Source organism: Antechinus flavipes, chromosome 5 (genome assembly GCF_016432865.1).
Source record: "Antechinus flavipes isolate AdamAnt ecotype Samford, QLD, Australia chromosome 5, AdamAnt_v2, whole genome shotgun sequence".
Taxonomy (NCBI): domain Eukaryota; kingdom Metazoa; phylum Chordata; class Mammalia; order Dasyuromorphia; family Dasyuridae; genus Antechinus; species Antechinus flavipes.
In genome coordinates, this window is record NC_067402.1 from 299,336,671 (window position 1) to 299,362,087 (window position 25,417).

Below are 25,417 nucleotides of genomic sequence, written 5' to 3' on the forward strand. Positions count from 1 at the left end.
ATTTTCTTTTCATCTTAGTGTCGGTCAAAATTTCTCATACTGTGTCAAACAGAAGTGGTGACAGTGAACATCACTGTTTCACTCTGAATTTATGGGAAAAGATTGAAGTTTATCTCCATTATAAATAATGTTAGGTCTTATCTGAGAGAAATTTAAAGAAAATAACTCATCTGGAAGAAAAAAAAAGGTTAAGAATATCAAGGGAAATAATGGAGGAAAAATAACAAAGGAAGGTAGTCTAGCAATATCAGATCTCAAATTACATTATAAAGCAGAAACCATCAAAACCATCTGGTACTCGCTAAGAAAGAGTGAATTGGTGAACGAAATTAGATACATAAGATATAATAGTGAAAGACTATAATAATCTACTGTTTGATAAACCCAAGGTCTTGACAAAAACTGGGAAAACTGGGGGAGAGGAGAAATTGGACACAAACTATATACAGACCAGCATCTCTCACTTTATACTGAGATAAGGTCTGAATGGCTATGTGATTTAGCGATAAAGGGGTGTGACAAGTAAATTAAAAGAACAAAGAAAAGTCTATCAAACTGATGGGAAGGGGAAATATTTTTGATTAAATAGAGAGAACATTACAAAATGCAAAATAGATCATTTTGATTAAATTAAACTTGAAAAGCTTTTATACAAACCAAACGCTACCAAGACTAGAAGGAAAGCAGAAACCTAGAAAACAATCTTTACAGTAAGAACCTCCAATAACAGCCTCTTTGGTGAAAGATGAGCCAAATTTATAAGAATAAAAATTACTCCCCAAGAGATAAATCAAAGGACATGAGCAGGCAGAGTTCAGATGAAATAATCAAAGCTTTCTCTGGACATATGAAGAAGTGCTCCAAATCACTTGATTAGAGAATTGCAAATTAAAACAACTCTGAGATACCACCTCACACCTATCAGATTGGGAATATGGAAAAAAAGGCAAATGATAAATGTTGAAGACAGGAAAAATTGAAACACCTAATGTAGTGTTGGAGTCCTGAACTGAGCCAACCATTCTCAGAGTTATTTGGAACTATGCCCAAAGGGCAACCAACAGTGCATACACTTTGGGCAATACCAGTACTAGGTCTGTATTCCAAAGAGATCACACAAAAAGGAAAGGACAGAAATACATAAATATATATGCAAAAATATTTATAGCAGTCCTTGTTGGGGTGTCAAAATATTGGAAATTGAGGGGAAGCCTATCAATTAGGGAATGGCTGAATAAGTTTTGGTATAGGAATATAAAGGAATATTATTGTGCAATAAGAAATGAACAGGCGGATTAAGACTTGTACAAACTGATACAAAGTGAAATGAGCAGAACCAGGAAAACACTGTGCACAGCCTCAGCAACATTGTATGATGATCAACTATGAGTAGCTCTGCTCTTCTCAGCAACAAAATGATCTAAAACAAGTGCAAAGAACTCATGAAAGAAAATGCTATACGTATCCTGATAAAGACCGCATAGACTCTGAATGCATATCAAAGCACTTTCTTATTTTTTCCTTTTGATCAGGTTCCTCTTTCCACCAATATAAGGTCAAAATGGGTTCATGATTTAGACATAAAGGGAGATATTATAGGCAAATTAGGAGAACAAAGAATAGTCTACCTTATCAGGACAAGGGAGGAAATTTTGGATAAACAAGAATTAGAGAACATTATGAAACATAAAATGAGTATTTTTGATTATGATAAATTAAAAATGAGGTGAGGGGAGTGTGGAGAGAGAAATGATAACTACATAAAAAGATCAGAGATAATAGATGATATAGAACTGGTCTATAATAAATGAGAGATGACATTAATAGAAATGATTAGCTAATATAGAGATGACAGATTCACAGATACATGATGGCCAGATGATACATAAGATTATTTCTAGGGATCATTATCATCTCATTGAACCTGAGGTTCATAGGCTTAGACCCCCTCTAGTGACAGAGTTAAGAGGGACCTGAGAGTCTAGACCCATCCTTCCCTTCTCCTCCCCCACATCTAACTGGTAAGAAAACTGAAGCCCAAGGTCCCACAACTAAAACACCCCTGCCTGCCTCCCTCCCAAACCCAGCTCTCTCTCACTAGGCCATACTGCCCTCATGTGATTCTTACCCCAAGCATATCAACCCATGAGAAACTACCAGAAACCAATTTATAAACAAACCAACAACTTTTATTTGTAAGAAATCCTATGAAAAATAATTAACTTTGAATCCAATTGTGAAGGAAGTCCCTTTAAAATGAATTTCTCTTCCTACTCAACCCTCCTCCTCCAAAAGCCAAACAGGTATGGTTAGAATTATTAACTGAAATGGGAGAATCACTGCCCTTTTCACCAGAACTTCTATCAGACGGTTCCTAAGCAGACCCCCACCTGACCTGCAGCTGCGAGGTATCTGCTCAGAACATTTACAGCCAGGCCCCTCCACTTCACTTCTCTTGGAGGCTATTAAAATACTGCAACTTGCAATGTCTGAAGGGCTTTATCTGGCTGCTAAAACAGAAATTATAATCTTAATGGCACTTATGTTTAAAGGCATCCTGCTGGTAGGAGGCAGCCCCGTTCCACCCCAACCCTTCATTGCTATCCAAAGTGCTCTAGATGATAAGCAAATTAAGGACAAGGGGTGACACACACTCAGTGTGAATAACCAAAAAAACCCCCACTATTCCCCCAGTCTGGTCTTGAGGGTCATTGAATGGGGACCACTTCAGAGCAGGGCTTCTTACCAACACTACAACAAGGACTTCTGGGCCACAACAAGGGTGGTGATCTGGCTCCAGACAGCAAATACACCAAGCCCAGGGGCAGTTGTGAGAATCACTTGTGCCCTGGTCTCCAGAGGCAGAGTCTCGGTTGGGGGAGCAGGGGAAAGCCCAATAAAGAAAGTCCCACACACAGTCTCCAGGAAGGCAGAGGAGGCTGCTGAAGATGAGGGCCAGATTGGAGAGAAAGCAGGCAGGGAGCTGGCTGTCTCTGGGGCCTCTGGCAGGCTGAGAGGCAGGGGAAGCTGCTCACTCAAGGAAGAATGGAGTCGTTTCTTGCCTGGTGGGAATACCCAAGCACTGAGGTAGTCATTCCTGCTCACAAGGGGAAACAAAAGCAAAAATACAAAAAGGCCTTAAGGGAGAAACACAGGGGTCAAGAGGCTCCTGGAGAAATCCTGATAAGGTCCCAAAGGGCTTGGCAGTGAAAAGCAGGCAGAAGGAAGGATCCAGATGAAGGTCTTAAAGGCTGAGGAGTGGCTAGTGGATTTGGAGGTATTCTTGGCCAGGTGAGAGGGTGAATTAGGGGGCAGGATCAGGGTAAGAGTGTACCTGCTCACTGGACGGTGCAACACTTGCACCCACAGACCTCCCTCTGCTCAGTATTAAGGTCACTCTTGAGCTCCTTCTCAGCTCTCATTCTACGAATTTCACCAATGAGCTCATGGAAGGCTTGTTCCACACCTTGCCCAGTCTTGGCTGATGTCTCCACATAAGGGACCCCGAATCTCCTGGCCACCTCCTGGCCCCGTGTGGGGTCCACCAGCCTGTCGGTCACGTCTACTTTGTTGGCCACCAACACCACAGGTACAGGCTTGGTGCCTTTGAAGATCTGCAGACGGTTCCAGATGACATTCACATTCTCGAAAGAGTGGGGGTCATTCACCGCATAGACCAAGAGGAAGCCCTCTCCCCAGCGTATGGACTTGTCCCTCATAGGGCAAAACGCTTCAATGCCTGTGGTATCCATAATGTCCAGTTGGCACAGCTCTTCTGCCACCACTATTTGCTTACAGTAGGAATCTTGGATTGTGGGGTTATACTCGGTCAAAAAACGATTCTTAACAAACTGAATGGTCAGTGCACTCTTGCCCACACAAAAGGTTCCCATCACTGCCAACTTATACATCTTGGTTCTGCCTCTGTCTGGATCACCTATGGAGGTATGGACAAAAGAAATCATGAGAACTGAAAAGGGCTCAAGTGGTCTCTAGTCTACTTTCCAGGCTGCAAGAAGTCAGCCCATTACACAGGAGATCACTTCTCAGGAGGAAGACTTTCCTTTATCCTCCAGCCTCAGTGGGCTTCTTTGCCAATCCTCTTCTCCACCTCCTTTCAGCTCTCTGAGGCCCACCTGAACAAGGCTCCACCCTCCTACCAATAACAGAACTTCAGATACTTGGAATCTCTAAATCCCCTGGCTCTTCTGACCTATTCCAAACCCATTAGTGCACATGGGCTCCAGGCCCTTCCATTCTGTCCGGCTTCTCCAAGACATTCTCTGATTTACTGGCGCCCTTCTCAAACCCCTCGACCAGGAGACCTCGGGGCCAATTCCGAAGGCTCTAGGAAGCCAGATAATAGTACTATTTCTACAGGCCACGCTCCTCCACAATAATGTAGCCCAAAGGGGTTCGGTTTGGGCGGCTGCCGGGTCTGCTGCTCCGGTATCATAGGGGCCAAGAGTCTCTGGCTGGCTTGGCTGCAAACTGGGCTCCCCCATCTGAACCTGCAATGATACAACCCAAAGTGTGTGGGCTCAGGCAGTTAAGGTGGGGGGAGGGAAGGCAAGGCGAGCCCAGAGGCACTGCCTGTACTAATCCAGTCCCATGACGAGCCCAGCTGAGTCAATGCCTCCCGCATTAATGCAGTCCAAGATGGCACTAACTTGGGGTCTACTTGCCACCCACCCCATTGCTGTTAAATGAGAGCTGGTCTCTACATACCATTTCTAAACTGTAAAAATACCCAGTCAGGTCGCATTCAGGTGTAATCTTTAAGGATGGAACAACTTAGAAGCTCCAAAACGTAGAGCCCCACCTCCTGCATACTGCAGGGACTTCTGGGAGCCCGATCTCCAGGGTGATTTGGGGAACTCCGCCCCTAAGCAATAAAGGCTCTTGGGAACCACGCCCCCACTCCTTTGGGATGTGGGGAACCTCCCTCATTTTGGAAGCTCCACCCCAAAAGAGTTTGGGAAGCCCCACCTCTCACTACAAGAGCCTCTGGGAGCCCCAGTGTACCCTTGATGGGGCTTTGAGGATCCCGTGGACCCCTGCTTTTCGAGTTCAGGAAACGCTACTTCAACAGCACAATGAAACCCCCCTTTGGGAGTTTGGCAAAGTCCTACATAAACCACAATGTAAATTGGAGCCGGCGTAGTTTCCCCCTGGGATACCAACCTAAGGTTGATAGTCCAAGAGATCAAAGGCTATATCAAACAATAATGCACAGAAAAGTCTTTAGTACCTAAAGGCCCACAGGAATAAGCCAGGTTTTGACTATTTAGATTACTTATGCCCTAATCCCCACTTAAACCCCACTTCTCCCCTTAACTCCGCCTGCTCTCTCCTCCTTCTTTTTCCACCTCCAAATTACATTCCTCCCTCAATCCTTCCCCACAATGACTCTGGGCAACCTCCCTTTTTCCTTCCAGCCACCGACGCCTGCGGCTGCCTCCGAGTCCCGTTGTCCCTCCCCACTTTAATCTTCTCTGTTTTTCCGAGCTCCTTAAACTTCAGGTAGGTTTTTTCATGTGCCTGTGCCAAGCTTCTTTGGGTGGTTTCTTCCTCGGAACTCCTGGGACAAGACTTGTCTGGCCGTTACTTTAGGGGTACTAAGTACACCCCACCACTTTTTGTCCTTGGGTTTTATCAACCTAAATCATGGACCAGGTATTTTGAAAATACAGCCTCAAACCTAGAGCCTAGAGCCCTAAACTTCAGTTGTCATTTCTTAATTTAAAAAAAAAAATCATATTTCTGATGGCTTTTGGCTTTCTGTCACATTTCTTTCACTACATCCCCCAACACAACGGTCACCCCCCCCTTTTGACAATCTGATGACTCAGCCATCAGTGACTGACAGGCTATGCTGCATTCAGTACCTGCAGTCCCCCAGACTGTGTCCAGAGGAAGGCGTTACAGGCTCCATTTCCCCAACCAAGAGTCACAGTTCCAGTCAGAAAAAGTTTGGTCTAATGGCCTCTTCACTGGCATTATTGAAGTCAGGATTCATTGGCTTACTTCCCTGCATCTGTTCCTCATTCTCTGGGTCAGTCTCTAGGGTTCTTGCCTTTTTCCGAAGTCCTCAGAACCGCTCTTTTTGACAGTATAATAATATTCCATCCCATGCTTTGACCATCATTGGTTCTAACATTTCCCCCATGATGGACACCCACTTTGCTTTCATTTTTTGGCTACTATGTGCTGCTATGGTTCTCTCTCCTCTCCAGGTGTCCAAAAGAATCCCCTTCTCCCATCATCACAGGTGGAAACCTCATCTTAGTCCTGTGTCCAGAAACCTGACAACACTTGCTATGAATTCCCTCTTCTCTCTTCCTTCCTCCTCATCTCACAACCTCTTGCCATGATCTGGTCCTTTCCCATCCTTGATTCCATTCTCAAATGCAGAGATTCCTCCTCCCCTTGTCTAGACCAGCCCTTCTCTATGCACCCTCCATGCCATCCCCTCCTGCCTTCTCCCCGGATAGCTTGTCATCCCTATTCTCTCTTTCTAATTACCGACAGCTTCCCTGCTGGCTACAAATATGCCCAGTTCTCCCTAACCCTTAACAAACTCTCACCAGAAAAAATGGGATTGCAACCTCCCAAGATTACTGACTGCCAGTTTTACCTAATCCTAAAACTGGATGTCTCTGGCCACTGTACAGAAGAGCACCTGGAGACAGCTGCTTGCAAGCTCAAGTCTTTATTCTATGCCATCACATCCTGCAATATTCTACTTCCTGGTCCCCATTGCTTATATTAGTCTATGAGGTCACAGGCACAGCTAATAAGAGGAGACATCTCCAGTTGATTATGTGTTCTCAATGCAACTAGAGTTACCGCTCAAGAGGCAGTCCCGCTCAAAGAGGTACATTCGGGTGCCTCAGGGATCAAAGCCTTTTTATTTCGTTGCACTGTACAAGGTTCCTCTTCGGACCTTTACATGGGATAAAGAGAAATATAATATACATAAATGTAAATGTTAAGGGGATGAACTCATCCATAAGACAAGTCAGAATTCTATTGAAGAATGGATTAGAAACTGCAATCCAAAAACTTGTTTTTTATAAGACACTCTTAAAACAGAAACATAGAGTTAAAATAAGGGGCTAGGGAGGTAAAATCTATTTGGCTGAAGCAAAAAAGACAAACTTAACAATTATGAGCTCAAAACAAACAAAAACACAAAAAGATCTAATTAAAAAAGAGGGAAATTACCTGTTGCTAAAAAATACTATAAACAACAAAGTAATCTTTAAAAATTTTTATAATAAGATTTTCAAATAAATGCATATATAGAGAACTGAATCAAATTTATAAAAATCAAAGTCTTTCTCTAATTGATAAATGGCCAAATAACCTAATCAAGCAGTTTTTAGAAGACGACCTTGTAAAGGAGAGGGCTTGTGGGCCAGCGCAAAATCTTGAACAATCCGAGAACGCATCTCCCAGCGGAGGAGGGGACTCTGTGCATAGCCCTAGCCCTCTCTGTGGCCGCATTTCCAGTCCGGGAAGCCCTGTCTTCCTCAAAGAGATTAGTCAGAAAGAGAGAGGGCTGGAGGCGAAGAGCCGTTCTTTGGAATGGGCACAAGGAGCCTCTAGGCTCCGTGCACTACACCCATGCTTCCCAAGGAGTGGGCAAGAAATTATAGGGAGCGCAAGATGGCTCCTTATCTTCTGAAGTCAGAGACTCCGATGTAAGGGGATGATCATGTGAGCTGCCCACCCCAGACTGCCTCCGGCAGTGTGGAGGCCCGGAGGAGCGTCTGTGACTCCGGTTTAAGAGTCACTCGGTGAATGGATACCCCTGAATGCTGGCCCGAGACCCCAGCGGCAGGGCTCCTTCTAATTAGCCTAACAATCACCTCTGATTAGCCACTAGGCTTCAGGCCTGAACAAGGGAGCTTAAGCAAAGGAAACTGCAGCCCACGGGCTGGATACATTGTTCCGTCCTCACTCCCGGCAGTGCCAGCCCCAGAGGAAGCACGAAGCTCCCTCTCTCCCGCCTTGGCGCCGCTCCCCTTGGATGCATAACGTTCTCTTCTGCGCCCCTTCCCCTTCCCTTGGATGCACAACGTTCCCTTCTGCGCCCCTTCCTCTTCTCTTGGAATGCCAACGTTTTCTTCTGTGCCCCTTCCTGCACAACGTTCTCTTCTGCGCCCCTTCCTCTTTCCTCGGGTGCACAACGTTCCCTTCTGCGCCCCTTCCCCTTCCTTTGGGTGCATAACGTTCTCTTCTGCGCCCCTCCCCTCTCCCCAGCGATTGCACAACATTCCATCCCCTGCAGCTGCAGACCCCCTCAGCCTCTCTTCCCAACTCCCTCCTTTGCTTTTGCCTCCACCTCCCCTTCTCCGGCCCTTCACAAGTTTAACATCCCGTGTGCTCCTACTGGGGCTCCAGGGGCGAGGCCAGGCGGGAGGGGGCTGGCACGGGGTGTGGGGGCGGGGTTCCTCTCCCATGGAGTTCTGGGGTGGGGGGCTACAGCTCATTAGCTTGCCTAGCTCTTCCTCCCAGCTTTTCTCTTCTCTCTTCCCCTACAACCCCAACAGCCTCTAGTTTTCCTACCTGTCTTCTATTCCTGAAAGGTAAGTAGAGGCAGGAGAACCTGCGCAGGTCTGGGGAGAAATTACCTGGACGGTCAGTGCTCTGTGAGCCTCCTTTCAGGGAGTCCAGCCCCGAGCCGGACTGCGGTTCTTGGGCAGCACTAACACAGGGCTCCCGGGCCTGCAGCAGTGGTCTGGGAGTCCTCTCCGCCCTCTCGGCCCCTCGTGGCACAATACCTGATCCCTGAGTGATAAGATGTGGCAGGGTACTGGCAGCCAGGTGGGAAGACCCTGGAGCCGATCACTGAGCTTGGCGGGGCGGGGGACCTCAGCCTGGAGAAGATGGGGGGGTTCACGGATGTCGGTTTTCACTTGTAAAAGCTCAGCGGGAAATGAGGGGAAATGGTTCTTTTTTTACCCAAAGGCCTTTCCTCCCAACATTTCAGAACTAAGTCGGGATCCAATAACAAACTTGCTGCTCCAAGCAGGGTTAGAGCTAGAGTGCAGAGCAGCAAATCTAGGACTAAAAATAGATCAGGGCCATTAGGGATCCAGACTCCGAAACGGGGAGGGGGGGGGAGGGGGGGGACGATTTTGACCCACCAAACTTGCCTCTCCAACAGGGTTACAGCTAGAGTCCAAAGTAGGAAAACCTGAAAAGATTGGGGGGAACCTTGACCCACCAAGCTAAGAAAGGTGGTCCCCCCCAAGAGCCTACTCACTTTTCTCTCCTGAAGGGATTAGGAGATTGCAGATTCTTGGGGCATTTGGATCACTTGTGCAGCACATGATTAGGAGTGAGTGCCCCTGGGACCCCTTCAGCTCTCCTAAACTAGAAGAGACTTGTTTGGTCATTTTTACAGCACATGGGGAGGTATGGGTGACCACTGAGGTCACTCCAGCTCTCACTGTTCTACCATTGGTGTCGGTACATCCCTAGGTGATCGGCCAGGTTTGGAGGCAACATGGTGTACAAGTTGGTGGTCATGGGCAGCTGTGGTGTGGGCAAGAGTGCACTGATTGTCCGACTAGTCAAGAACTGCTTTGTGACAGACCATAACCTCAACATTGAAGATTTCTACCCCCAAATAGTGGTGGATGGCAAGCCCTGCCAACTGCAAATCTTTGACACCGCAGGCAATGAGGAGACCCCACATCGGTTCCGGGACTTCCTGCTCTGGGGAGATGGCTTCCTCTGTGTCTATGCGGTGGATGACATCAAGTCCTTTGTGGATGTGAACATCTTCCGGGACCAGCTGATCAGAGTAAAGAATACTGAACACATTCCATTTGTCCTGGTGGCCAACAAGGCTGACGTTGCCAACTGCCTTGTGTCTCCGGTGCTAGGCCAGGCAATGGCCAAGGACTTCCAGGTGCCCTTTGTGGAAGTCTCAGCCAAGACGGGTCAGAGTGTGGAATATGCTTTTCAAGAACTTGTTCGTGAAATTCACAGGATGTGGGCTGAGGAGCTTGGGCACCTCCCCATTGATGAGCAAAACCAAGGCTGTGGGTTCAAGTATTGCATGATCATGTGAGCTCTTGTACAAGTGGACCCTGCCCCCTAACTGTGCCCTCGGCCCTGGCAGCCTCCAGGCCTCCATCTGGACTCTTCCTTCTTCCTCCTTTGGGGCCAGGCCCTGCTGGACCTCACCAGGATTTCTCCAGAACCCTGTTGGGACTCATAAGTGTTTCTCCTCTTAGGCTTTTTGGACTTTTTTTTTCCTTTTTTATCATTTATCCCTCATCCTCTCATCCACAGTCGCCAACCTATTTTTCTTAAGTTCTAGGATTTGTTACAAATAAAAGTTTTTAGTTTGTTTATGTGTGCTGCTGGTGGTTTCTTGGGGGCTTCATGAGCTTTGAAGTAGGAATAACATGCATGCAGTGGAGATTTCTCTTCAGTGCATATTCCCTGATGTTCAGTAAGAGTTCCCTTATGTATAAAAGTCTTCCCACATTGGCTACATTCATTAGTTTTCTCTCCAGTGTGGATTCCCTGATGTACAGTAAGAGTTACCTGATGTCTAAACGTTTTCTATATTGGTTACATTCATAATGTTTCTCCAGTGTGGATTCTCCAATGTCCAATAAGAACTCCATCTTGCCTAAAATTTTTCCACTATGGTTACATTCATCAGGTTTCTCTCCAGTGTGGAGTCCCTGATGTACAATAAGAGTTTCCTTGTCTAAAAATCTTTATACATTGATGACATTTATAAGGATTCTCCAATGTCCAGTAAGGTCTTCCTTTTGTCTAAAATTTTTTCCACACTGGATACATTCCTAAGATTTCTCTCCAGTTTGGATTATCTGATGTCAAGTAAGGGAATATTTTTTTTGTAAAAGCCTTTGCACATTGGTTACATTCATATGGTTTCTCTACAGTGTAGATACACTGATGCAAAGTAGGAGTTCCCTTATAACTAAAACTCTTAAATTCATGGTTAAATTCATAAGGTTTCTCTCCAGTGGGAATCCCCTGATGTACAATAAGAGTTCTCTAAAAATCATTTCATATTGTTTATATCTATATGGTTTCTCTGCAGTGCAGATACTTTGATGTCCAGTAAGAGAGTCCTTTTTTTGTAAGTCTTTTTATATTCGTTATATTCATATGGTTTCTCTCCAGGGTAGGTTCTTTGATGTACACTAAGAGATCCTTTATTTCTAAAAGTATTTCCACATTGGTTACATTTATAAGGATTCTCCAGTGTGAATTCTTCAGTGTCCCAACAGCTCCCTTTTGCTTAAAAATATTTCCACAATGGTTGCATTCATATGGCTTCTCTCCAGTGTGGAACTTTTGATGTTTAGTAAGAGTATCCTTTTTTGAAAAAGTCTTTTAGCATTAGTTACATTTATAAATTTTTTTCACGTATGTTTTCTCTGATGTCTAGTAAGAACTCTCTTGTCTCCAAAAGCCTTTCCACATTGGTTACGTTCATCAGGTTTCTCTCCAGTGTGGATTCCCTGAGGCACAATAAGAGTTCCCTTATGTCTATAAATTTTACTAAATTGATTACATTCCTAAGGTTTCTCTCCAGTATTCATTCTCCTATTTCCAATAAGTACTTTGTTTTGTCTAAAAATTTCTACACACTGGTTACTTTTAAAAGGCTTTTCTCCAGTGTAGATCCTCTGATGTCAAGTTAACAGATTATTTTGTGTAAAAACTTTTCCACATTGATTACATTCATAAGGTTTTTCTCCAGTGTGGATTCCTAGAAGTATAGTAAAAGTTTCCTCATGTGCCAAAGGCTCTACACATTGGTTACATTCATAAGATTTCTCCAGTATGAACTTTCCTGTGTCCAGTAAGACCTTCCTTTTGCCTAAAAAGCTTTTCACATTGGTTACATTGATAAAGTTTCCCTTCATTGTGGGTTCTCTGATGTACTGCAAGAGATTATTTTTGTTAAAACCCTTTCCACATTTGTTACTTTCATAAGGCTTTCTCCAGTGTAGATTCCCTGATGTATAGTAAGAATAAACTTATATCTAAAAGACTCCCTATATTGGCTGCATTCATAAGGTTGCTCTCAAGTGTAGATTCTTTGAAGTACAATAAGAGTTTTCATTATGTATAAAAATCTTTCCACTTTTTGGTTACATTTATAAGGATTCTCCAGTGTGGATACTCCAATGTCCAGTAAGAGATCCTTTTTTGCAAAAAAAAAAAAATTCCACATTAGGTTTTTCCCCAGTGAGAAATCTTTAAACAATAAGAGTTCCCTTATGTCTATAAATTTTACTAAACTGATTACATTCCTAAGGTTTCTCAAATGTCTTCAAGTCATCCCACATTGGTTATATTCATATGGTTTCTCTCCAGTGTGGATATTTTGATGTCCAGTAAGAGAGTCCTTTTTTTGTAAAAGTCTTTTGACATTAGTTACATTTATAATGTTTTTTTCCTGTTTGGATTCTCTGATGTGTATTAAGAACTCCACTTTTTGTAAAAGCCTTTCCACAATGGTTACATTCATAAGGTTTCTCTCCAGTATGTGTAATGTTCTGGTTTGCTTTGTGGAGGTCTTGGGACCAGCCTTCATTTCAGCAGAGTAATTACCATGAGAATAACCAGAGATAAAGTTAAAATTCTTTATTATCTCCTTCATAGTCTGTCTCCTTCATTTGGGGCCTGGCTAGTTTTTTTGAGGGCCTTCTGATGGGTCTTGGTCTTAGTGGAGAAGGCAGGAGAGCCACCGTGACGATCTCTGTCTTGAAGTCCCTCTCTGGCTGAGTTTGTCCCCAGTTTATATGCTCTATTACAATTACATCATTATAGTGGGTATAAGCCAATCATTATATATCATTAGGGAACCATAATTTAGTGTAAGGTTAAATCAATCATACTGAATTAGAGAACTCATATGCTAAACTAGATAACTGTAGAGGGCTGAAACTCTTGAGTCATTGCACTGAGGTCAGTTCAAACACTTAGGGCTAATTACTGATGGGCCAATACTCTATGGGCATATGCTTGGAAAATGGTCTTTCCCACTATCCTGTGCAGGCTCAATGATTGGTGTATACAGAGGATTGTAGGGGGAACTAGGGAGTGGAGTAAGAGGAACCAGAGTCACTTTTTGCAGTAGACGAGGAAGAAGGTGGTTGCAGAGATTCTACTTCCATCCTATATTTATTATATTCATAAGATTTCTCTCCAGTATGGATTCTCTGATGTACTGCAAGAGATACTTAAAAAAAACTCTTTCTCCACTGATTACTTTCATAAAGTTTTTATGCAGTTTAGATTCACTGATGTACATTAAGAATTACCTTATGTCTAAAAGATTTCCCACATGGGTTAGATTCATAAGGATTCTTTCCAGTGTGGATTCCCTGACATACAGTAAGAGTTCTCTAATGTCTGTAAGGATTCTTACAAGGTGCTAAGTCGGTTGTCTAATTTAGCATGGTACTTAACAGTTCTCTAGTTCAGAGTTCACACCTTTAAGAGTTCACACTTTTAAAGAGAGCATATAAGAGGAGGAGACTACCAGAGGAGATTCATAAATCAGAGAGGAGTCCAGGAGATTCACAAGTCAGGAAGGACAAGCCCACTAACCCACAAGCCCACTCTAGGAGGCAGAGTCAGATTCATTCTATATATCACCTGTGTGCTGGCTGGAGGCTTTGGATTCAGAAAGAGCTAGAGGCTGAAGCTGGCAGAGCCAAAGAACAAGCTGCAAGAGCTCTTGGAACCAAGGAGAGGCTTCTAAGAAAGTTAACCAGGCTATTTTGGAAGAGACAATAAAGGATTGGACTTTAACTCCTGGCTGCATTTGGGATGATTATTACTCTGAATTGAAACTAAGGCTGCTTCTAGAAGCCACCCAAGAAATCTGCTCCTAAAAAATGAATATATCCCAGAGAAGAGAACATTACAGATGTCTAACACTTTTTTCCACATTGGATACATTCATAAGGTTTTTCACCAGTGTGGAGTCTCTATTATCTATTAAGAGCTACAGTTTCTGTAAAAGTCTTTTTTCATTGGTTACTTTCATAAGATTTTTCTCCAGTGTGGATTCCCTGATGTATATAAGTATTCTTTTATATCTAAAAATCTTTCCACATTGATTACATTTATATGGTTTCTCTCCAGTGTGGATTCACTGATGTTTAGTAAATGTTTCCTTATGTCAAAAAGCCTTCCCATACTTGTTACATTCATAAGGATTCGCTCCATTGTGGACTCCCTGATGTACAGTAAGAGTGTACAGTAAGAGTGCCCTTATATCTACAAATTTTATTAATTGGTGACTTTCCTAAAGTTTCTTTCCAGTATTCATTCTCTGATGTTCAGTAAGTAAGGCTCTTCTCCAGTGTAGATCCTCTGATGTCAAGTAATTGATTGTTTTTTTGTTTTTTTGTTTTTTGTAAAAGCTTTTCCACCAATGTAAAAGCCATTGGTTATATTCATATAGTTTCCTGTGTGGATTCTTTGATGTCCAGTAGGAGAGTCCTTTTTTTGTAAAAGTCTTTCCATATTAGTTAAATTTTTTAAAATTTATCTCCTGTAGGGATTCTGTAATATATATTTAAAGCTCCACTTTCTGTAAAAGCTTTTCACATTCGTTACTTTGATAAGGTTTTCCTTCAGGGTGGACTCCATGATATACAATAAGAGTTCCCTAATATCTAAAAGTTTTCCCACATTGGTTACTTTCAAAAGGATTCTCTCCAGTGTGATTCCCTGATGTACATACAGTGAGTTCCCTTATGTCTAATAGTCTTCCTACATCAGAGGTCATCAAACTTTTTAAATAGGGGGCCAGTTCACTGTCCCTCAGACTGTTGGAGAACTGGACTATAGTAAAAACAAAAACTTTGTTTTGTGGGCCTTTAAATAAGAAACTTCTTAGCCCTGGGGGAGGGGGATAAATGTCCTCAGCTGCCGCATCTGAACCCCGGGCTGTAGTTTGAGGACCCCTGTATTGTCTAAGACTCTTAGATGTAAGGGGCTGAAGCTTGAGTTGATGCACTGAGGTCCCAAGCAAGTGAGGCTAAATAGTAATTGGACCATATTCTATTAATATATATGCTTAGAGAAAGAATGGCCCCCCGCCCACTCTTTGTGCAAGTCCTGATGTGTTGTATAGGAAATGACGTTTTTGGTGGGTGGAGGCAAGGGAGTGGAGAGGGAAGAGGAAAGACACTGCTGGCTGGCGTCTTGTCACAGCTGCTAGCATTGCTATCGTGACCATCCTTCACCTCCAATCCCCCTCTGTTAGCTGGCTTCCTGTCTGCCCATATTGCTATAGCAAACCTTCTTTACTTCTTCACTTCAATAAAGATTGAAGATTTTCCCCTTAACCTGAATTCCTGGCTGATTTTAAATACACGGTCATCACACTCAGATATAAGGTAATTCTTATAGAACATGCCTCCAAGGCATGGAGAATTTGGCAGAAAATGAGATAAGTACTTTAAGGACAGTGCTGATGAGCTTAAATAGTATGGCACTTCTCACTTTCATAGCTCAGTTTCACTTCCACCTACACTCAAGCATGCACCATTTGGGTCTTCCTCATCTCCTGATCTTTCTCCCTCAACTTTGCCTTTGTAGGCATGGGAGGAGGAGGAGTGGGAGGGGCAGTAACACCATCAGCACCGCCCATGCAGCAGTTTTGCTCACCCCTTATGTCACCATTACAAGAGGCATTAGTTAATTCTAAAGAGGAAGGACAGGATACATCTGGTTTGTGAATAGAAGCATACCCTCTGATTAAAGCGTTTGACTCTCATGTCAAATCAAGAGAAGATATTCCTTTGGATCTGAAATTATCAAAGATCTAAAAAAGGCTTGCACTCTTTATGGGTCTACATCATTTTATGTTAAGATGCTATTAGAGAATTTGGCTTATGAAATTTTAACCCCTAATGATTAGAAATCTATAGCAAAGACATGTTTAGAACTTGGACAAAATTTATTGTGGCTTTCTGAGTATAGTGAACTCTGTAGAATACAAGCCCAATGAAATAGGCAACCTGGAGTTAATATACCAGTCACCTTTGACCAATTAGCAGGTATAGGTCCTTATGTAGACACATTAGTGAAGATTAATTACCCTTTAACAGCGTATGAGCAAATTGCTTCTGCTGTTATCAAAGCATGGGACACCCTCCCAGGAAAACAAGATAGAGGGGAAGCCTTCATGAAAATAGTGCAAGGTGCAAATAAATCCTTGGCTGATCTAGTGGGATGTTTGCAGACAACTGTCACATGAACTATTGGTAAAAATGTAGCAATAGGAATTATGGATGTTTTCTAACTTGCTAGAGAAAATGCTAATAAGGATTATAGAAGAATTATACTAGGACTACACAAGAATGCTCCTTTAGATGAGACCATAAGATGCTGTGCCATAGTGGGCACAAATATTTTTTATGCCCAGACTATGATGCAGGCTTTTCAGAATCTGAACATGGGAAGACAGGGTCCCTTTGGGGAATAGACTTCCAAAGAGACTTGTCAGTGCTTTCAATATGGCAAGGCAGGGCGTCTGAAAACTCAATGTTGGCAAAAAGATAAAGTGAAAAAACAGGGAAGGAGAAGAAGATCTAAAACCCTATTCCAAAATGCAACAAGGGCTTCTATTGGGCACCAGAATGCAGAGTGACTCAGGGAAACGAGAAGGGAGCTAGACTCCAGGGCCTCAAGCAAAAACAAAACAAAACAAAACAAAACACTTGGGGTATGATAGCAGCCACTGTTACACCCAGAGTATCTTTAAAAGTTCAGTACTCCAAGGTGATCAATCAGCCGAGAAGCAACCCATTGCGGGAAGGGGATTGCAAGTGCGGAGAATAGAGTTGTATGCAGCTGGGACTACTGAGATATCCCCTGGTGACCTGAAACCTGTCCCTGTCCGGTCTATAGACCCCTTGCCTCCACATACAGTCGGCTTGACCATTTCACCTGCTGAGAGTACTTACAAAAAAGTATTTATCCATACACTGATGTGGGAAACTGGGGAATGTGTAGCTAATATCCTAGTGTGATCTATCACCCAGGAGAAGTAGTAGCATAAGGTCTCCTGATACATACTCCTGTTATGCAATTTGATGATATTTAATATCTTTAGATAGTCATCAAGTGATGTGGACAGATCCAGAAAGTGGTGAATGGAACCAGATAGGTTAACTGCTTGGAAGAGAGGGTTTCCTTATATCTCTATAGATGGAGAAGGAATCAGATAGGTGCCAACAAGCTGTATCTACCTTGTCCATCAAAGAGAGATGGAAAAATAAAAAACCCTTCAAACGAAGGAGAAGACCTAGGAAACATCTGGCAGTTCCATCTCTGACTACATATGCCACTGAAAGAGCATGGCTGTTAATCCTATGTGTATGGCAATTGACTCATGAACACCAAAAAAAAAAAAAAATTAATGACATTGTTGCAGGGTTTAAAAACCCATGGGAGTCATTAGATTCTCTAATGCACAACAATTACATTCATAAGGTTTCTCTCAAGTGTGGATTCCTTGATGTGTAGTAAGATATCCCTTTTCTCCAAAAGCTTTCCCACATTGTTTACATTCACAAGACTTCTCTCCAATGTGCATTCTCTGATGTCCAATAAAACTTGGCTTATATTTAAAAGTCTTTCTACACTGGTTATATTTATAAGGTTTCTCTCCAGTGTGGATTCTCTGATATCTAGTAGCAATTCCACTGTTTCTAAAAGCCTTCCCAAATTGGTTACATTCATAAGGCTTCTCTACAGTGGGGATTCTCTGATGATCAGTGAGATTTCTTTTCAGTCTAAAAGTCTTTCCACAATGGTTACATTCATAAGGTTTCTCTCCAGTGTGGATTATGTAATGATCAGTAAGAAGCTGTCTTTTTCTAAAAGCCTTTCTATATTGGTTTCATTCATAATGTCTCTCTCTAAGCTGAACTCTCTCATTTGTCGCACGGAATTCTCTGCAACTAATATCGCAGCAACCATCATTCATCAAACTTTTATTGCGTTTTTCTACCACAGAAAAGCTTAGCTCTGCTGTAGTTTCTTTCATTTCAAGTCTGTGTTCTTCCAAAAAAAAAGAAAAGCAAAGAAAACAAATAATTAAACAAATATAGATATAATGCAGGTACACACACATATATTCCCTTTTCTCCATCATCAGAGGAGAAACTCAGTTATTTTCTCTTTTCCTAGGGAAAGAAAAAATCATTAATGGGCAGAAGAAATCATTTTAAGTTCCATTAGTTCACATCCTAAAAATAATTTAAATTCTAAGGAGGTTTATGCACAGTTAGATTGGAACTTCACAATAAATGTGTGACAACACAGAGAGGGCCTTAATTTTCATTAAATGAACAACTCAGATCATCTGCTGAGAATGGCTGAGTGACTTGACTCAAATCCCAGAAGCTGAGAGTAGACTTTACACTCTGTGAATGGGCATACTCTGCCTACACTATGTGACAGATTTCTCCCTTTTCCTTTCATTATCTGTGCTTTCAATCAAATTGTTAGATATTCCATTTGGTGAATATACACTAAACACTCAAATGATTTCATGATCTATCCTACCTATAGCAACAACAAATTTCCATGATCGATTTTCTTTTTTCCTATGATGTTATCTGAGGTCATATTCAGAAGCTAACAAGTGTTTTTTTGTTTTTTCTTATGATATAAGTGATTTTGTTCTGACTCATTACTTTTTTTGAGATAGCTATTACTTATTTCTTTTTAAAAAATTATCATTATGTGCACCCTCTATATCCTATCAAACATTTTTTCAAATGCATCAAATTATACACATCTGAAAATTTGTCTCATATAGAAAATTGAGTTCATCATTCTGTGATATGGAAGGATAGTGCACGCTCCATTATTGCAATCCTTTCCCTTTTAGAAGCTCAAAAACCCTGAAGGATTGAAATGATCCAAGGGATCTGATCCAAAAATGTCTCAGTAGTACCTTAAGTGGTAAATAATTGTTTGATTTGGTTATAAAGGTAGCTGTCCTCTGGGGCAACACAGATGTGCATATTTCCACCTGAACAGCTCTTTCTGCCATGGTTTTAGTCTATCATGATCATCAGTACACTGATGTGGAGGACTATGCAGTGAGTCTTTCAAACTCTGACTGCTTCTAAGTGCAACGTAGTCTTGTGGCTTCTAGTGCTCACATCAGATTGTTTCCAGCAACCCTGGAAGGTTGGACATTCATGTACAAATGGTCACAAGAGTACAAGGACCCTCAGGGGCAGTCTCTCACTGGACCAGAGTAGTTCTCTCCCTCCTGGGTCACCTAGCAACCTCATCTCCTCACATCTCTAATCTCCTGGTCAAGATGTTACCTAGGCCTCCATTCCTCCATAGAAAACAAGAAAAGGCTTTATGAGATTCTCAGGAATTACCAGTCATGGAACCAAAAATGATGAGGTGCTAGTGGTAATTGATGTGGGGAATCCCCTCTGGTTGGCACAGGTCTAATTCAAAAGAATTTGCTAACCTGAAATCTGTCTGTGGCAAGAAAAGGATTTTTATTGTTGGCACAGAGAAACCAGCTCTGCTAGGAAGATGGACTTCTTAGTGGGTAAGGTCCTGTCAGGGAAGTAAAGGTTAACACTGAGAAGAGACTATTTACCCAGTGGACAGAAGTCCTAGCAGGCAGCTTTGCCAAAAAGAGAGTTTCATTGGCAAAGCAAATTCCTGTTTCAAGCTTCTGCAGAGATGTGGACTTCAGAATTGTTTTTTATTAGCTTTTACCAAAAAAAATATTTTTCTGGATATCAGATAATCCAAATTGGAGAGAAACCTTAGGAATGAATCCAGTATGAAAAGAAATTTAGACAAAAGGAAGCTGTTACTGGACATTGGTGAATTCAAACTGGAGAATCCTTATAAATGTAACCAATGTGGAAATATTTTTAGATATATGGCAACTCTTACAGTACATCAAAGAATACACACTGGAGAGAAACCCTATGAATGTAACCACTGGCTAAAGGCTTTTACAAAAAGTGGAGCTCGTAATAGACATCAGAGAATCCATACAGGATAAAATCCTTATAAATGTAACTAATGTAGAAAGACTTTTAGAAAAAAGGACTCTTACTTGCCATCAAAGAATCCACAAAGGAGAGAAACCATATGAATATAAATAATGTGGAAAGGCTTTTACAAAAATATAATCTCTTGCTTGATATCAGAAGATATATACTGCAGAGAAGCCCAAAAAAATGTAACCAGGGTGGAAAGATTTTTAGGCAAAAGGGAGAACTTACTGGACATTGGAGAATGAATACTGGATAGAAACCTTAGGAATGTAACCAATGTAGACGCAAAAGGGAGCTCTTCCTAGATATTGAAGTATCCACACTGAAGAATCCTTATAAATGTATCTAAGTTGGAAAGATTTTCAGACATAAGGGATCTCTTAGCGCACATCAAAGAATCCACACTGGAGACAAATCTTATGAAGGTAACAAATGTGGGGAGACTTTTAGAAACATGGGAACTCTTACTGTACATCAGGAAATCAACTTTGGAGAGAAATCTTATGAATGTAACCAATGTGGGAAGACTTTTAGATATAAGGTAACTCTTATTGTATATGCCAGTAAATTTACTCAGGAGAAAAACTTTATGAATATAACCAATGTACAAAGGCTTTTACAAAAAAAAAATCTAACTTTCCTTCAGATAATCCATACTGGAGAGAAATCTTGTGAATATGCCCAATGTGGAAAGATTTTTAGACATAAGAGAACTCTTGTTGGACATCATAGATTCCACACTAGAGAAAAATCTTATGATTGTAACCAGTGTGGAAAGACTTTTACAAAAAAGAAGTCCCTTTCTTTCTGGACAGCAGAAGATCCACACTGGAGAGAAAAGTTTGGACTCAGAACTGGGACCAGGTGACTGAGAGGCCACCTAACCCTCTAACCCCCAAACCCAGTCTTACTGATGGGAACACTAGGCCCAAGATCCAACCTTCCTGACTCCCAAACCCAGCTCTCTCTGCACCAGGCCACACAGCACTCATGTTATTCCCACCTCAAAGCTCACGAAGCCCCCGAGAAACCAACAGCAGCACACTTATAACCAAACCAATAACTTTTATTTGTAACAAATCCTAGAACTTAAGAAAAATAGGTTGGTAACTGTGGATGAGAGGATGAGGGAAGTGCCTTTAAAATGAATCCCCCACCCCAAATCAAGCAGCTTCAGAATGCTTAATACACTCAACTGAAACCGGAATCCTTTTTTGCCAGCACTTCCAAAGAGGGGCAGGATGCTCAAGACAGAAAGCTCCCAGGGAAACAGAGTAGAATCCACCTCACCTGCAGCCGAGGAGTGTCTGCTAAGAGCACTCACAGCCTGACCCCCCACTTCCCCTGAAGGCCACCATCTAGAGCAGACATGGCAGTCTAAAATTTAAGGTTTCTATCCCCCCTACTTTATCACTGCTGAGGAAATGATTGGGAAACATGCAAGCTGAGGACAAGGGTCAATATGAGTTACAAAGAAACACCCCTTGGGTGTTTTTGGGGACACTGAATGGGGGCCCCTTCCAAGCAGGGCTCCTCACCAGCACTTCTGGCCAGGTCCTCCAGGACCCCTCAGAAAGCATCGCATCAGGCCCAGAGCAGGATGGGGGAACCACTAGTGACCTGGGTGTGGAGACAGGCTCTCTGTAGGGGGAATATGATTTCCTTCCCAAGAAAAAAAAAACAACAGAAAGCCCCAGGAAGGGAGAGGAAGCTGCTGAAAGGAGGCGTAGATGGGGAGAAACTGGCAGCCAGAGAGGCTGCAGACAGAAGCAAGGATGAAGTCTTTTCTCTCCTGAAAAGAAAAAAAAAAGCAAAAGTCCAAAAAACCTGAGAGGAGAAACACTGATGAGTTGCAAGAGGCTCCTGGAGTAATCCTGGTGAGGTCCAGCAGGGACTGGCCCCAAAGGAGGCAGAAGGAAGAGTCCAAATGGAGGTCTGGAGGCTGCCAGGACTGGGGTACAATTAGGGGGCAGGGCCCACATAAGGGTACAACTGCTCACATGATCATGCAACACTTGAACCCACAGCCCTGGTGAAGTCCAGCAGTGCCTGGCTCCTCTGATTCTGGGCTTGGCTTTCTTGCTCTGGGCTACAGCTGATGAGAGGTAGAGACAGCTAGGAGGATCGAGGGCCCTGTTCTCAGTTTTGTGAGCAAAGCCAACCAGGAGAAGGGGCCAGGGAGTGCCGGCGGCCCTGGTCACACAGTATCCTAGTGTGCACATCGCAACTGGAAGGGCCGTTCTCCTATTAAAAAAGAATCTTGGATTCTAGGGCAGGGGCGTCTGTCAGGGATGTGAAGGGATGAATAAGTGAACAGGGAGGCTCCCAACTCCACCTATGCTCTCTCATCTCCCCAGGACAGACCCCGAGGAGGGGCTGGCCATCTGGGCTGCATCTTCAGCAGCCCTACATCCTCAGTGCCCAACTTGCTCCAGGTCCTACTGGCCCCAGGGGTTTCGTATGCATGGGGGGAAAGGAGTCTCTGAGGGATCCCAACAGCCAAAAAGAGGGAGCCAAATAAAAGACCCACAGACTTCAAATGGAGGCACTGCTCTTGTATGGATGAAGTCTGCTTGGATGACTGGGGACTCAAAGGGCTGGGCTTCCTGGGACCTCTTGGTACGGACCCTAATATTCATATGATCAGAAACCTGAGGAAAAGGCATCTGACTGAGCAGTGATTCAAGGCCAACTTCCTCGTGGGTCTGTCCTATCCCAACTATCTGCATATTGGAGAGAAATTGTCCAGGGAAGCTTCCCATCAAGAAGAGCTTTCTCTCTGGCCTCTGGCCACAGCTGGCCTCTCTCCCTCTTGCCTGGTCTGGATACCTTGGGGTTGGACATCCCTTTCTCTCCCTCCGCTCCTGCCTTCCCAAGCCCTTTCTCCCTTTAAGGCAGCTCCCATTTCTCCATCTTTGGGAAGCTCTGACTGCCAGCATCACCCTCCCTTCCACCTACATGTACTAAAAGGAAGGATTATTCCAGGGCTACTTGTGCTGAGGCTCTCCAAGTGTCCAGGGCCTCCCCACGTAGCAGGTCCCTTGAGGGCAGTGGCTTCCTTTCTGATACTTGCCCACCCAGCATCTGGCTTGGGACGGCCACAAGTCCCTCGCCTGGGGAGTGTCCAATATTAATAGAACAGTGCTCATTGATAGTGAAGATGGGCAGAGATTTCCTGGGTCTTCCCTCAGCTCTCACCTTCCTCCCCTCTAGGGTCTCTGCAGAAAAAGGTCAGGGCTTGGGGTCTTAGAACAGGTCCTAGCCTACCCAGTCCACTCATGTGACCCAGTGTCCCATCTCCATGGAATTGGTGGTTCCAGATTCCGCCCCTCTCCCCTTGAATCCTGTTAGCTAAAGACGGGCTCTCTTAGGAGCCTATAGGAGTGTTTCAAGAACATAGAAGATTTCAACCAACTGCAAAGTTTCATGAACCATCCAGCAGAGCTAAGCCCAGAGAGGGTGCTTAAAACCATTGCCAGTAGTCAGGACAAAGAAATCTCTTGTGACTTGTCGGCACCTTTCACCAACAATACAACATTTACTTACTAATAGTTACAGCACAAACTCTCCAATTCCCATTGCAAACTAGGCTTTCTCCAGGCAGAGAAGACATTGTTTAAGCTATCCAACATGCAGGTGCTTTTACCATCTACCAGTAACAAAGTACCAGCATCCCTGCCTCATGCTAATAAAACCTCGATTGTAAACCATACCCTCCCCTCCAGCCCCCAGGAAAACTGGGTCTGAGAATGTAAAATGACCCAGCAATCCCTAAATCCCTTTTGCAAACCTGAAAAGACCCTTATCTCCTCTTGTGTCAAAATAAGAATAGCCACGGAAATCCCCCTGCCCTTGTCTGTGATGTATTTCCTCCACAACAGTTGCAGAGATGTCAGATGAGAAAGCTGGCTCACCTGTTGTCTGGTTCCTGCTGCCCTGCTCCCACAGAACCGATAAAAATCCCGTGTTCCTTTTGGTTCCCCAGCGTGAGCTCTGCTCGCTCACCCCGGGGATCAGCCGACAATATTTTTTCCAGGGACAAAGAAACACTTATTTAGTACCTGCAGGGAGCGGCCCCAACACCTGGGAAGCATCCCAGCTCCCAACATGTGCTTGGCCTGACAAGCCGGAGCAGGAGAGCTGGTGAAATGGCACAAGACCCAAGTCTTTTCACTGCCCGGACTAAAAGGAAATGGCCCTGACGGACCAGCGATCACCAGAGCTGTCGGAACCTGACAGCCCGCAGGCCTCGGACGGGGTATCTCGGGCCAGCAGACCAGCTCGGGCAAATGGATGGGGGGCCGGGCGCAGCGGGCAGGGCTCGTCTCAGTGCCGCGGCCTCCTGGCGCCCCGGGACAGGTACGAGGTGCCCAGCGGTGCCGTACACAACGCGGCCGTTCTTGGGCTGGCGCGGACGGATGATGCAGCGGCCCCTATGCTCCCACTGCCCCAGGAGGCTCCCCAGGACGTGGCGATGAGGATGCTCTGAGCCGCCAGGGGAGCGGGATGCTGCCCCTGCCCGGCACTGTTTCCCTCTCCTGCCCCGGCACTGTTTCCCTCTCCTGCCCCGGCACTGCCGCCCCGGCCCCGGAGTCTGGAAATTCCATCTGGAAATTCGGAGACAAGACAATTTGTGGGAAAGCCAGTAAGCAGTGGCTTACGGGAGCTGACGGAGCCAGAAGGGCTTGGCTTCCTCTGCCAGCTCCCTTGGTCGGGAGCTAGGTGACCCTCTGGGACCCCAGGTTACAGAGGGCAGTCCTTCCCGGGAGCTCCCCGAGCCAACCCCAGCCCCACGCGATCCCTGCTTCCTGATAGTTTCCAAGAACTTTGTGGGGCCGGGCGAGTTCCCCACAGCCTCTCCCACGTGGCCGGCGCCGGCCCAGCCCCTAGCACCAGGCTAAGTCCCCGGGACTCCCAAGCCAAAGGGATCCCAAGGCGATGCACCTGTTCCTCCGAGAACACAGGCGGCTCCGTCCAGTGACAAAAGGGGGCGGAGTCTCCCTCAGTCTGTCCTAGCAGCCCCGCCCTGAGACCTGCTCGTCAGCCAGCTCCCCCTGGCGGCTCTCCTGACTCCCTGCAGTCACCCCGGGTTTCAGAAGCTGCCGGCGCTCAGTCCAAGCGGGAGCGCGCCTTTGCACACGGCCCGCACGGGACTGAGCTCACCGGCAGGTGGCTCCCGCGCCACACCAGGTATCCTCATTACATCACACCATTGTACAGCAACTAACCCCCCTGCCAGGTTGGGCAGCGTTTTGGGGAAAGCCCAATTGCAAAGCTGTGGCATGTACACCTGAACTCAGCTGAGCTTGGCGAGGAGCTGGAATCTGAGCGGATGT

At 44.4% G+C, this 25,417-nt stretch overlaps 2 protein-coding genes across 2 annotated transcripts; one reads left to right on the forward strand and one right to left on the reverse strand.

The window, feature by feature from the left end:
- Positions 1 to 2,880: 2,880 nt before the first annotated feature.
- LOC127538953 (ras-like protein) lies at positions 2,881 to 3,965 on the reverse strand. Its single transcript, XM_051962836.1, has one exon. The coding sequence runs from the start codon at positions 3,963 to 3,965 to the stop codon at positions 3,339 to 3,341; it is 627 nt and encodes a 208-aa protein (XP_051818796.1). The 3' UTR covers positions 2,881 to 3,338.
- Positions 3,966 to 9,517: 5,552 nt separating this feature from the next.
- LOC127538792 (GTPase NRas-like) lies at positions 9,518 to 10,087 on the forward strand. The gene has a single exon (XM_051962534.1). It carries the CDS (start codon positions 9,518 to 9,520, stop codon positions 10,085 to 10,087), a length of 570 nt encoding a protein of 189 aa, XP_051818494.1.
- Positions 10,088 to 25,417: the final 15,330 nt, after the last annotated feature.